Raw genomic sequence first — 14,421 nt, forward strand, 5'->3', positions numbered from 1 at the left:
AAGGAGCTTGCAGTCTGGTTGAAATTAAGCTCATTTTTTGTATGCTTTTGATGGATTGAAAACAGGTAACAACTTTGTTTGTTTGGAATTTTCAGTGGCATTTCCTAATTTCTTTTTTTTTTTAATTATTAGAGAAGTTGTGGGTTTACAGAACCATCATGCAAAAAATACAGGATTTCCATACACTATCTTACCACCAACACTTGCATTGGTGTGGAAGGTTTGTTACAATTGATGGTAGCACTTATTTTTGTAATTCTTCTATTTTTTAACAGTAGTCACATTTGTTATAATTGATGAAAGATTATTAAAATAGTACTAGTACTATTGTCCATCATTTATGTTGGGGTATTTTTTCCCCATATTCCTGACCTATTATCTTTTTTTTCATGTGTGTCTCAGTTTTATTACTCATCTACCCATATGCTGGATAAAGGGAGTGTCAGTCACAAGGAAAACAGGTAATATCTTACATGATGGGCAAATTATCACCTAGGAAACATTTCCGTCATTCATTTTTGTTGATATAAGATGAGAATTTCAAAACATGCTTTATATCATCTCATGTTTAAAAATAATTGGAAAGCTGTCATGGGATGGCAGAAATTTGAGGACAGGACACTACTTCTTTCATCTTTGTGTTTCCAGGTTTGAACCCAATGCCCTATCAATTTTAAGTGCTCAAAAATTTATACATAATTATTTTTAAAATTATTAGAAATAGTTTGTTAAATAAAAGACTCAAACAATAGATGATTTTTTATAGTCTTCCTATTTAATGGATGTAGAAAATATGGTGGTCATGCAGTTAAAACGTTTATAAGTATGGATTGGAGATATCCTGTTTGCTGAAGGAGAACATAAAGCCATACAAAAGAAAGTAATTTTCCTAGCATATAAGCAATTTATCTCCAAACCAAGACTGAATATCAGGAACATTTGACAAATGAACACCACCAAAAATACATAATAAGATAATAGCAGACCATCAGAAACCAATGCTGCTATTAAAATAAAGTTGAAAAAAAAGTAAGAAGTGTCATTTATAAGTTCTGAACCACAAAAGTATGTCATCTAGAGAATGTCCATTCAGCCTGACAAATCATCTCCTTGCCTTTTCCTTTATGAATAGTCCTGGTAGATGGTAAGGGCATAGGAAGTCCAGGACCATGCCCGGGTTAGCTGCAGGCTGGTGAGCCATTTCTGCAGCCACTCTGCTCCTGTCCTGGCACAGGACCCTGTGGACCCAACCCAAGCCTGGGTCAGTTTAAAGTTTCCTGAGCCCATCTCAAGTATGTAGTGTCCTGGAATAGGCAGATCTATAGCCTCACGTTGACCCATGGCTCCTGAATGCTGGGTGAGGAGATGTCTCAGATGGAGCTGGTTTTGTAGAACCAAAGCACTCCAGTTATTGGAGAAGGGTCCAGGATCTAGATGGAATTGAGTTCTCATGAAAAGAGGCTTGTCCAGGATGGAACTCTTTTGTGACTCTAGAACTGAACTCACAATTCCAGAGGTAGTGCTTCCAAGACAGCTGTTAGTTTTCTGGGGCTCCTCCCCAAACTGTGAGCTGGAAGTCTCTTTCCACCCCCTATATAACCATACCATAGCTGCCTGTGGGGTGCGGGAGCAGCGGCTTGCAGATTGCTCATTGCTGGAAGGAAGGCAGGTGTGGTCTGCCCTGCCCTCTTCTGTACCCATCTCCCCATTACACTGGGAAGAATGGTGCAGCAGACAGCCTTTAATGGGAGAGGAAGAGCCTTTTATAATTCTAAATAGATCTTGAAATAATAGCCTCACAGATAAAGCTGTTGTTGTTTTAAATATCTGAGGAAATGTCTTGACAGAAAAAATTTTGAATTGCCCAAAGGGAAAGTCATATGCTCCAGTCTAGATTTGTTGTAACTCCTCCAAGGGCTTCACCATGAATCTGGGTAGCCAGAGTTAACTAACTGGAGAAAGCGACTAACATCAGCTGTGCATCTATGATGCGTTGGGTTCTTGACCTATGTTATCACTTCTTCCCTACAACTGCCCTGCAAGTTGGTCAAGTGCTTTTATCCCCACTTTACACATGAGGATCAGAGAGGTGGCATAAAGTGCCTAGGCTGCAGGATCATAGCTTTGCAAGTACTACAGCTGCAGTCCAAATAGGATCACCTGGCTCCAATATCCAGGACCTGTTCATCTCACGCCCCTGACTTCCTCACAACTTCCTGTTACTGTTTGACCATGGATGGCAGACCCAGGTGTCAAGCCAGTTGGCCTGGTGCCATTGCATTATGCTTCTTAAGCTTTAAAGGGCACTACTTTAATGATTCAGTAGAATTTTAGTGCGGCTTAAGAGTCTGCATTTCCAAGCTCCCAGATGATGCCAGTGATGCTGGTTCTTGGACCACACTTTGAGGAGCAAGGCCTTGTGTACTGAAAGGCTTCATCACTGGCAGGTGCTTCACACATGAGCCATCAGTGTGGAGGATTAAAGGGTTTTCTTCCTATAACCCAGAATCTTTCTGGGTGGTGGCATGTAACAGCAATGTGGGTACCATCCATGATAAAGTGCTCATGTCTGAATGGCAGAGAGGAGTTCATCCAGGCAGAGTAGTTGACTCCCACAGCCTCATGCAGAGGGAGGGCTGGGCAAGATGAATGTATTTTAAAAAGGGAGCATCTGGATAGGCTGATATTTGGACTTGACATCTTGAAATAAAAGAAGGATTTGCTTGGGGTTTAGACAGGTGTAGAACAGACGAAGCTGCAGGCCTTGGAAAACTGTTGGCACCAGAGAAGAGAAAATCAGTTTCAGGAGAAAGAATGTATGCAATAAAGGGTTTGAAGGAAGAAGAAGAGAGACCATCAGCAGTGAAAACCTTTCTTAAACTCATTTTTACAGAGTACCAAACACTATGTTAAGATATGAGGATACAAAGACACAGATCCACCTCCTGAGAAATAGCCTATGTGGGAGACAGAGCAAGCAAACACATAATTTTGTTATAGTGTGATAGGAAGAATGACGAAAATATATACAGGGCATCTAGGTAATTGTGAGGATGAAATGATGTACTCTGTCTCAGGGATCAGGAAGGGCTTCAGAAGAGAAATGACAGCTGATCGAGGTGTTAAAGGTTGAATAGGAGTTCGCCAAGGGGATTTCAAGCATTGGGGATGGTGTTTGCAAAGATGCAGAGGCATCAAACAGCCATTGTGTGGCTCAGGAGTTCTGGAGCTCATGGAAGGGGTATAACTTAAGGCGAGGAGGCAAGAGAGGAGTATGAGGCAGCAGCCTCCAGATCATGAGGGCCTTTCCTACAATGCCCAGGTACTTGGGTTTTAACTTTTGCACCTATGAACTGCAACAGTTTCAACTCCAGAACACCAGAAGGATAGGCTACATTTGTTCCTTAAGTAGGAATGCATTTGCTTAGGAGGGCATGTGTAAATTTAATTACCTCCTACAAACAGCCTTTCACAAAGATTCCAATACATTTCTGCTTCAAGAATCACCACCTGATGAATAGGAAACCAATGAAGGATTTTAAGAATTGCCTGGTGTGATTTTTGCTTTAAGTGACTCCTGTAGCTGTGAAAGATGCATTTGAAAGGTCCAAGATCCAAGGACAGTTAGAAGGGATGGCCACTGTCTGGTCAAGGGACAATGGGGATTTAAATGAGGCAGTTGAATTAGAGGGTTGGAGATAAATTGGAGAAATAATTCTAAGCTAAAAACAAATATTAGACATCATGACTTGGTTGGATGTACAAGATTCATGAGAAAGAAATAGGAGAGTAAGGTGATTCCCAGGTTTTTGTCTTGGGAGGTATGAGATAGGTAATTCTAGAGTTGCAGGTTGTGTGGTTGGAGGGTGAGGATGGGGAGTTGGGAAATGGTCATTTAGTTTCATTTTGGACTATCAGTGTTGATGTTCCTAAGGAAGGATATCATGGTGGTGATATTCAGTGAGAAGCTGGAAGGACAAACCTGAAATGTAGGGTAAAGTTCATGTCTACAGAAAATACATCTGGGAAGTCATCTTTAATATAACCTGGCTAAAAGGAAAGAGGAGTGTGCAAGGCCTTAAGTGTTAGGGGGTGAAAGGCTGTGTTGACCACCGTATTTTTATCCTCCCAAATCCCACACAATGCCTTGCACACAGCAGACCCTCAAAACTTTTGTGTATTTCACTAGTTTGGTAAAGAAATGAGGAAACCATGGACGGTACTTGATTCCTTTGGAATTCTTTTGTATAATAAAGTCTGGGGTATAATGAATGACAAATGAGGTAATATTTACCTATTTTCAGCCTGGGTCAATGAAATACAAGCTCTGATGGCTGCTGCAGGCTTTATCCAAACTGGAATCCCCAGAGGAAAAGGATCTTATTCCGTGGGTTGTACAGACTTGATGTTTGGTTACAATGATGAGGTAATATTTTGATTAATTATAACTTAAACTTATCCTTACATACTTTTTAAATTTTTTTATTAGAGCAGTTATGGGTTTACAGAACAATTATGCATAACATACAGGATTTCCATATACCACCCTATTATTAACACCTTGAACAGGTATGGAACATTTGTTACAATTGATGAAAGCACAGCTTATAGACTCTTAACATTGACTTTTTTCTGTGTCCCTATACAAGGTGTTGAAACTTTCATTTGCCTTCATCTGAGAATGACTCATTTTGCCATTTTTATTGCTTCATAAGAAGCCTTTTGCTAGTTTAGCCATTCCCCAATTCTTTGCTGGTAACTGATTGGTTTTTCTTTAAACTCTATTTTCTTATTCCTTAATGGCTGAAGACAGGCTACTCATGATTCTTTTCACTCAGAAAGCATATTGTTGTTCTGTTTCTCTTCTCTCTTGTGGCTGTTCGCAATCACCCAGCAGCTCAAAAAGTTCTCTGAAGCTTTTCATGATCTACAGAAGTATTTGGGGCCCCACTATTTAAGTATGCAAAATAGCTCTTAGAATATGTTTGAGAAGCCAATTGAATAAAAGTCCATTAATTTCCTTCCTCAACAGAGCACCTTCTTGCGTCTGTATTATCCAACCCAAGATGATGATCACTTTGACACTCTTTGGATCCCAAATGAGGAATACTTTTTTGGTCTTAGTAAATTATTTGGAAGAAACTGGATTTTTGGCAAATTGTTGCACTTATTCTTTGGTAAGAATTCTGTTGATCCTACTTTGTATGCTCTAAGACATAAGGAATCCTTGAAAACAGCAAGAATTTCAGGCACTTAGAAGACCAAAGCAGATGTTCTCCAATCTTCACTTCTCCTAAGATGGCAAGGAAGACATCTCTTAAAAACCCAAACAATTATTGGAGAATCAAAGATTCTCCTTTTGTCCATTCTTAATCCGATGGTTGTAGGTAAAGGGGGTGAGATAACCAGTACTGCATCAAACATCCTTACATGGCTGCTCTTTAGTTTTCTTTCTTAAATACTGTTGGGAGAATGATAATGAGAGTAGCTGGTTGGCTGGTGAGACCACAATCCTGCATGCTCTGTGCTAAGGTGCATTCTAAAGACAGTCAAAAAAAAAGAAAGAAGAAAAAAGAAAGTAAAAGCCACTGGAGCTCTCCAAATCCAAAAGAAAAGAATCAAACCATATTTCTTACTTTCATAAATGAAAGAGACTCTACTCTCATTTCCATCACCCAACCTCCAAGAAAGCAGCCTCTTTCACCAAGATAACTCTCCTGCCTCTAACAATCTGATGTGTGTCCATCACTTACTTTCTCTATATTTCACTAATGTTCACTTTTCCTCCCTGATCTGTTTTCTGTTTGACCAGACAATACTGATAGGCTGATATTAATTATGTCTTCAAAATTTCCCCTCAGAACTACCTATAATTTTTTAGATTCATTTTGTTTTTTTAAACTTTTTATTAATATAACATATTTACATAGAAGTGATAACTCTCCAAGTACAATTTAACAAATAACTATAGAATAAATTTCAAAGAATGTTATAGGTTACAGTTCCACAGTTTCAGTTATTTTCTTATTGTGAGATAATAACATATATGCAAAAAAGTGATAACTTTCAAAGTACGATTTAGCAAGTAGCTATACAGCAAATTTTCAAAGAATGTTATGGGTTACATTTCCACCACTTCAGTTCTTTCCTTTTAGCTATTCTGACAACCCAGCAACCAAGAAAAAGAGAATCTCACAGAGATTCAGTATTCCTAATCTTCTGCTAAATTCCGTCTTGTCTGTTGCCATCCCTTCCTCTAATTTAATCGCTTTCCCAATATTCAGCAATGTCTAGACAGTGACCACCCTAATCCATTCATCCTGAAAAGGAGTGTCAACACTATGGGGAAAGGTAGATTCATTTTAAACATCTCCTTGGCAATTTCTGTAAAACCACTTAATCCACTTTAATAGAATAAAGGAAAAAACTTACATGATTATCTTTATTGATGCCAAGTAAGGCCCTGGACAAAATCTAACACATTTTCATGATAAAAACCCTCAGAAAAAATAGAATTTGAAGGGAACTTCCTCAAGATGATTAAAAAAAAAAAAAATTTTTAAAAACCCACAGCTAATAGCATAGTCAATATTGAAAACTGAAAGCTTTGTCTCTAAGAGCAGAAATGAGACAAGGATGCCAATGTTCACCAATGCTATTTAACATTGTGCAGGAAGTTCTAGCCAGAGCAATCAGGCAAAAAAAAAAAAAAAAAAAAAAAAAAAAAAAAAAAAAAAAAAGAAATAAAAGCCCTCCAAATTGGAAAGAAGGAGTAAGACTATCTCTAGTCATACATGACATCATCCAACATATATAAAATCCTGAAGAATCCACAAGAAAGCTAGTAGAGCCAATAAACAAATTTAGCAAAGTTTTAGGTATAAGATCAACATGCAAAAATCAGTTGTGTTGAGGAGCTAAGATGGTGGCATAGAGAGGAGTGGAAGACTATTAGTCCCCCCTTGGAACAATTCATAAATGACCAAAAAACTAGTAAATAACCTGGAATAATTGCGAGGAGGCAAACATGACTGTCCACTCATCATCCACCAACCTGAATTGGGAGGAATGCCCAAGATCACAGTATAAAATCTGTAAAGAAAAACTGCAGACCCACGCTGAGAGCTGAGAGCTGAGAGCCCCTTCCTCACAGAAGCCTCGCGGTGCTAGAGAGCAGAACTCTCCAAACAAGCTAGTGGACCTCAGCCCAGCTCCCACTGGGGTTTTAATGTTAACTGCTCAATACAGACAGCGAATCCCCAACAAGCAGACAAAAGCTTTTGGTGACAACTGACCTTGGGAGAGTTGGGGTACATATCTGTCTCAGGATGGGGAGCCCAGAGGATTGGGTGCTATCTCTGGCTGACGGGTGAATCTGGGATCTTTCTGTCCCTTTCTCTCTCTGTGGAGAAAACCTCAGCTGTTTTCAGCCTGCAGTGCTTTGCAGTAAAGAAAGCCTCAGCCATTTTAAAATCAAAACAATTTGAACAGCAGAGTCAGAGAAACAAAGAACTTATTGATACGCAGATGACCTCTCTGGAGGGGGCATAGCTTCCCAAGAGGAAACGGAGGGGCCCAGCTCTACTGCCTGCCTTTCTGGAACCAGACCCCAAAGCCTGGGGGAGGAGAGCCACAGGCCACACCCTCTTACACCAGCTGGTGACAGGCTGACAGGTGCACCTGCCAGGCAGAAAAGCACAGGTGTGTCAATCTTCTAAGAAAACCATCAGGGAAACTGGATACTGAATATTTCCTCCTTCTGTGACCTGAGTCTGTTCTCATCTGGTAAAACCTAATTGGGGTGGCCTAGGAGGTCAGATGCCTAGACAACAGAAAACTACAACCTATACTGAGAAAAACGAAGTTATGGCCCAGTCAAAGGAACAAACGTACACTTCAACTGAGATACAGGAATTTAAACAACTAATGCTAAATCAATTCAAAAAGTTTAGAGAAGATTTTGCAAAAGAGATAGAGGCTGTAAAGAACACACTGGGCATACGTAAGGCAGAAATTGAAAGTTCAAAAATACAACTAATAGAATCCATGGAAATGAAAGGCACAACACAAGAAACGAAAGACACAATGGAAACATACAACAGCAGATTTCAAGAGGCAGAAGAAAACACTCAGGAACTGGAGAACAAAACACCTGAAAGCCTACATGCAAAGGAGCAGATGGAGAAAAGAATGAAAATATATGAGCAACGTCTCCGGGAACCTAAGGATGAAACAAAGTACAGAATGTATGTATCATTGGTGTCCCAGAAGGAGAAGAGAAGGGAAAAGGGGCAGAAGCAATAATAGAGGAGAAAATCAATGAAAATGTCCCATCTCTTATGAAAGACATAAAATTGCAGATCCAAGAAGCGCAGCATACTCCAAACAGAATAGATCTGAATAGGTCTATGCCAAGACACTTAATAATCAGATTATCAAATGTCAAAGATAAAGAGAGAATCCTGAAAGCAGCAAGAGAAAAGCGATCCATCACATACAAAGGGAGCTTAATAAAACTGTGCGGATCTCTCAGCAGAAACCATGGAGGCAAGAAGGAAGTGGTGTGATATATTTAAGATACTGAAAGAGAAAAACCACCAACCAAGAATCCTATATCCAGCAAAGCTGTCCTTCAAATATGAGGGAGAGCTCAGAATATTTTCTGACAAGCAGACAATGAGAGACTTTGTGAACAAGACACCTGCCCTACAGGAAATACTAAAGGGAGCACTACAGAGTGATAGGAGAAGACAGGAGTGCATGGTTTGGAAGACAATTTTGGCAGATGGTAGCACAGCAATGTAAGTACACTGAACAAAGATAACTATGAATACAGTTGAAAGAGGAAGGTTGGGAGCATGTGAGATACCAGAAGAAAGGAGGAAAGATAAAGACTGGGACTGTGTAACTTGGTGAAATCTAGAGTGTTCAACATTTGTGATAAAATGTACAAATATGTTCTTTTACGAGGGACAAATATCAACCTTGCAAGGTGTTAAAAATGGGGAGGCATTGGGGGAGGGATGCAATCAATGTAAACTAGAGACTGTAACTAACAGAATCATTGTATTATGCTTCCTTTAATGTAACAAAGGTGATATACTAAGGTAAATGCAGATAAGAGGGGGGAATAGGGGAGGCATGTTAGACACTTGACATTGGTGGTGTTGTCTGACTCTTTACTCTACTTTGATTTAAGATTATTTTTCCTTTTGCTGCTTCCTAGCTGTCATGTTTTATTTTTCCTCTTTCTTTTGCCTCTCTACCTTCTTTGACTCTCCCTCCTGCCTTGTGGAAGAAATGTAGATACCCTTATATACATAGTGGTGAAGGTGGTGAACACATAAATATGTGACCATACAGAGAACCATCGATTGTTTACTTAGGATGGAATGTATGGTGTGTGAACAAAACCATCTTAAAAAAAAAAAAATGGGTTGATGACAAAACCTCAAGGGCTATATACTGAGTGAAATAAGCCAGACACATAAGGACAAATATTGCAGGGTCTCACTGATAAGAACTAATTATAATATGTAAACTCATAGACATGAAATATAAGGTACCAAGATATAGGACGAGGCTTAAGAACGGGGAGCGGTTGCTTAGTATGAGCAGAATGTTCAACTAGGATGAACTTAAACGTTTGGAAATGAACAGAGGTGTCAGTAGCAAGTTATGAGAATAACTAACAGTGCCGAATGGCACGTGAATGAGGTGGAAACGGGAAGCTCAGAGTCATATATGTCACCAGAAGGAAAGTTGGAGGTCAAAAGATGGGAATGTATAAACTGAATCCTATGGTGGGCAATGTCCATGATTAACTATACAAATATTAGAAATCTCTTCCATGAACTAGAACAAATGTATGACAATACAATTAGAAGTTAATAATAGAGGGGTATATGGGGAAGAAATATATACCTATTGCAAACTATATACTACAGTTAGTATTTCAATGTTCTTTCGTAAACAGTAACAAATGTGCTACTATACAAACACTACGAGTCAACAATTGAGAGGGGTTGGTTAGGGATATGGGAAGATTCGAGTTTCCTTTTCCTTTTTTTTCTTTTCTTTTTTCATCTTTCACTTTATTTCTTGTCTGGAGTAATGAAAAGTTTCTAAAAATTGAACAAAAATTAAGTGTGGTGATGGATGCTGTCCTAGTTTGCTAATGCTGCAGAATGCAAAACACCAGAGATGGATAGGCTTTTATAAAATGGGGGTTTATTTCACTACACAGTTACAGTCTTAAGGCCACAAAATGTCCAAGGTAACACCTCAGCAATCAGGTACCTTCACCGGAGGATGGCCAATGGCGTCCGGAAAACCTCTGCCAGCTAGGAAGGCAGCTGGCGTCTGCTCCAAAGCTCTGGCCTCAAAACGGCTTCTCCCAGGACGTTCCTTTCCAGCAAGCTTGCTTCTCTTCAAAACATCACTCCCAGCTGCACTCTCTTTCTTTCCCCCAAGTCAGCTCATTTATATAGCTCCACCGATCAAGGCCCACCCCGAATGGGTGGGGCCACGCCTCCATGGGAACATCTCATCAAAATTATTTCCCACAGCTGGGTGGGGCACACTCCAAGCAAATCTAACCAACACCAAAACTTCTGCCCCACACAAGACCACAAAGATAATGGCATTTGGGGGACACAATACACTCAAACCGGCACAGATGCACAGCTGTGTGAGGGTGCTGGGGGCAAGTGATTGTGCACTTTGGATCTTTGGATGATTGTAGGGTTTCTGAACAACCCCAATCAAAATTAAAAAGGAAAAAAAAAATCAATTGTGTTACTATAACCAGCAATGAAAACTCCAGAAAGGAAATTAAGAAAGCAGTTCCATTTACAATAGCATCTAAAAGAATAAAATATCTAGAAATAAATTTTGCCAAGGAGGTGAAAGACTTGTACACTGAAAACAACAAAACATTGCAGAAAGAAATTAAAGAAGACCAATATATATGGAAAGGCTTTCCATGCTCATGGATTAGAAGATTTAATATTATTAAGATGTCAGTGCTACCCAAAGCAATCTGCAGAGTCAATAAAATACCTATCAAAATGCCAGCAGCCTTTTTTTTATAAAAATGCAAAAGCTGATCCTCAAATTCATATGGTATGGCAAGGGGCCCCAAATAGCTAAAATAATCTTGAAAAAGAAGAAAAAAGTTGATGGACTCACAGTTTCCAATTTCAAAACTTACTACTAAGCCACATTATTCAAAACAGTGTGGTACTGGCATGAGGATGGACATATGGATAAATAGAATAGACTTGAGAGTCCAGAAATAAACCCACACATCTACAGTTAACTGATTTTTGACAAGGGTTCCAACTCCATGCAATGGGGAAAGAATAGTCTCTTCAATAAATGGTGGTGGGAAAATGGAATTTCCATATGCAAAAGAATGAAGTTGGATCCCTACTTCACACCATATATAAAATTAACTCAAAATGAATCAACAACTTAAATATAAGAGTTAAAGCCATAAAACTCTTAGAAGAAAATCAGCATGACCTTAGATTTAGCAACAGAGTCTTTTATGTGACACCAAAGCATGAGCAACAAAATAAAAAATAAAGTTGGACTTCATCAAAATTAGAAATTTTTGTGCATCAAAGGACATTAACAAGAAAATTGAAAGAAAGCCTATGGTTGCAAATCATATATCTGAGAAGCACTTAATATCCAGGATATCCTACAACTCAACAACAAAAAGACAAGCAACTCAATTTAAAAATGGGCAAGGACTTAAATAGATATTTCCCCAAAGAAGATATACAAATTGGCAACAAGCACATGAAAAGATGCTCAACATTAGGGAAATGTAAATCAAAACCACAATGAGATATCTATCACTTCACATCCCCTAGGAAAAGCTTTTCTTTAAAAAAATAACAAGTGTTGGAAAGGATGTGGAGAAACTGGAACCTTCATGCAATCACATGTGGGTATGTAAAATGGTGCATCCATAGTGGAAAATGGTTTGGCAGTTCCTCAGTAAGTTAAACATAGAATTACCATATGACCCAAGAATTCTTCTTCTAAGTATATATCTCAAAAGATTGCAAACAGAAACTCAAAGAGATACATGTACACTAATGTACATGGCAGCATTATTCACAGTAGCCAAAAGTTTGGAAGCAATCAACTGACTAATGGATTTAAAAAATGTGGTATATACATACAATGGAATATTATTTAGCCATAAAAAGGAATGCGGATCTGATACGTGCTCCAACATGGACGAAACTTGAAGACATTATGCTGAATGAAACAAGCTAGACATAACAGGACAAATATTGTACAAATGATTCCACTTATGTGAAATATCTAGAATAAGCAAATTCACAGAGATAGTAGATTAGAGGTTACCAGTAGCAGAGAGGAGGGGGAAATGGAGGTTACTGCTTAACCATTACAGGATTTCTGTTTGGGATGATGAAAAGTTTTGGCAGTGGATGATGGTGGCGGTAGTGCAACATTGTAAATGTAGTGAATGCCATTGAGATGCTTACTTAACGGTTAAAATGGCAAATTTTATGTTATGTATATGTTATAATAAAAGTTTTTAAAACACTTTATAATAGAAATGATGAAAAGACTATAACTGCACATATTTGTGGTGCTGAAAATTTATAAATTACTTTCAAAGCAGTCATCACAATCAATCTTCATTTTTACATCTCTGTTTTATAGGTGAGACATTGAAACACAAATAATTGCTAATAATAATGATGACAATCAAGAGGAAGTGGAGAAAGAGAAGACAATGTCTTCCATTTTTTTTGAACCCCTACTATGTGTTTGGAGAGATGCTTTACATATATTACCTAATAATAAAATTCTCACAAAAATCCTGTGAGATAGATATCATTTCCTCCATTTTACAGAAGAGAAAGCTGAGGCTTAGACTTAGTTCTTATAAATTGCCCAAAGACAATATCTATTAAGTGGCAGAGCTACATCCAAAGCCATGTCCAGGTGTGTGGTAGTTTGGAGATATGTTCTTAAATTTAATCCATTCCTGTGAGAGTGAACCACTGCAAGTAGGACCTTTTGATAAGGTTACTTCAGTTAATTTGTGGCCAAACTCGATCAGCATGGGTCTTAATCCTACTACTGGAGTCCTTTATAAGCAGAATGAAATTCAGACACAGAGAGAGAAAGCCACAGGGGGAGCAGCCAGCAGCTGAATATCAGTGGAACCTGGATGAGAAGGGAGAAGCCAGAAGAGGCCGCCATGTGCATTGTCATGTGGCAGAAGAGCCCAGGACCAAAGATCAACAGCAGCCAGCCCCAGAATGCCAGTTTTGGGGAAGAAAGCAGTGTCTTGATGATGATGCTTTGATTTGAACTTATCCCAAACAGTGAGCCAATAAAATCCCATTGTTTAAGCCAACCTATTGCATGGTGTTTGCTTGAGCAGCCAAGGAAACTAAAACAAAGATACAAAGCCCATGCTCTCTCCAACTTCTGCTGGGTCATGGACTGAGTCAGAATGAGATGCATCTCTGATTCTCAGGCTCTGACTCTCAGGTTTACTGGGTAATCTGTTTCAATTTCAGAACATTCCCTCTGAAATTTTGACAAAAACTGGGAATGGTAATAGGGAGCAGCATTTCTGAATACAGCTGCAAGTAAGAATTGATAATTAATGATCCTATTGTCTTAGGAAAAGACACAAAGTTTAGATCTTTGGTTGATTGGTGCCTGGTAGCATATGTATAAATGAATTTATTTTTAATCCATGAAAACATAGATATAAATTCCATGCATCAGGATTTTATGACAAAGAGATGTAAATTAAATTAAAAGGCAATATTGTAGTCAGGGAAACCACTAACCATAATCTCCCATGTTATCTAGGTTCAGTGACAATTCCTGCAAAATGGAATGCCCCTCTGAGGACGGGTGAAAAATATCCACTGATTGTTTTTTCTCATGGTCTTGGAGCGTTCAGGTAATGTTTGAGAGGCTGAACAACTTTAGCCTCTAGGGACCAGTGACTGTGAATACATTTGTTTTCCAAAAAAATAAAAAAGAAAAAGAATGGCAGCTTTTGGAATGTCATGCTGGCCCCCTGTCCCAGAAAAGATGTGCTTCGCAAGAGTTGAAGTCTACTGATCGATACTAGCCCTTCCTGGTCTGAGCACAAATGGTTTGCTCTCTTCCCTCAGCTCCTGGGCATTAGCATCACAACAGGCAACAGAGGGTATTGCATTTTGGGTTGTTGCTCTTTGATACTATAGCATTTACACTTTCAAAATCATCCTCTGTGAAGCAGGTGCCAAGATTGGATTGGACATGAATGAGATTTATTGAGGGAAATGCCTGTGGAGAATTGAGGGGAGGGAGCAGGTAAAGACAAGGAGAGCCTTGAGACCACGAGGTAGGTCTGAGCATGAGGTG

At 39.0% G+C, this 14,421-nt stretch overlaps 1 protein-coding gene across 9 annotated transcripts in view; it reads left to right on the forward strand.

The window, feature by feature from the left end:
* PLA2G7 (phospholipase A2 group VII) overlaps window positions 1–14,421 on the forward strand; it is a 62,929-nt gene that overhangs the window by 32,601 nt on the left and 15,907 nt on the right. For 8 of the 9 annotated variants that reach the window (XR_005217852.1, XR_005217851.1, XM_037842830.1 and 5 more), the window contains 3 exons: window positions 4,305–4,426; window positions 5,033–5,177; window positions 13,879–13,972. Coding sequence is in view for 7 of the 9 variants with exons in the window: in XM_037842830.1 (XP_037698758.1) it covers window positions 4,305–4,426; window positions 5,033–5,177; window positions 13,879–13,972 (361 nt within the window). In the remaining 2 variants the exon portion in view is untranslated. Of the gene's footprint in view, window positions 1–402; window positions 462–4,304; window positions 4,427–5,032; window positions 5,178–13,878; window positions 13,973–14,421 lie in introns of all 9 variants that reach the window. The other variant, XM_037842833.1, reaches the window with a different exon arrangement.

This window comes from Choloepus didactylus, chromosome 7 (assembly GCF_015220235.1).
Source record: "Choloepus didactylus isolate mChoDid1 chromosome 7, mChoDid1.pri, whole genome shotgun sequence".
NCBI lineage: Eukaryota > Metazoa > Chordata > Mammalia > Pilosa > Megalonychidae > Choloepus > Choloepus didactylus.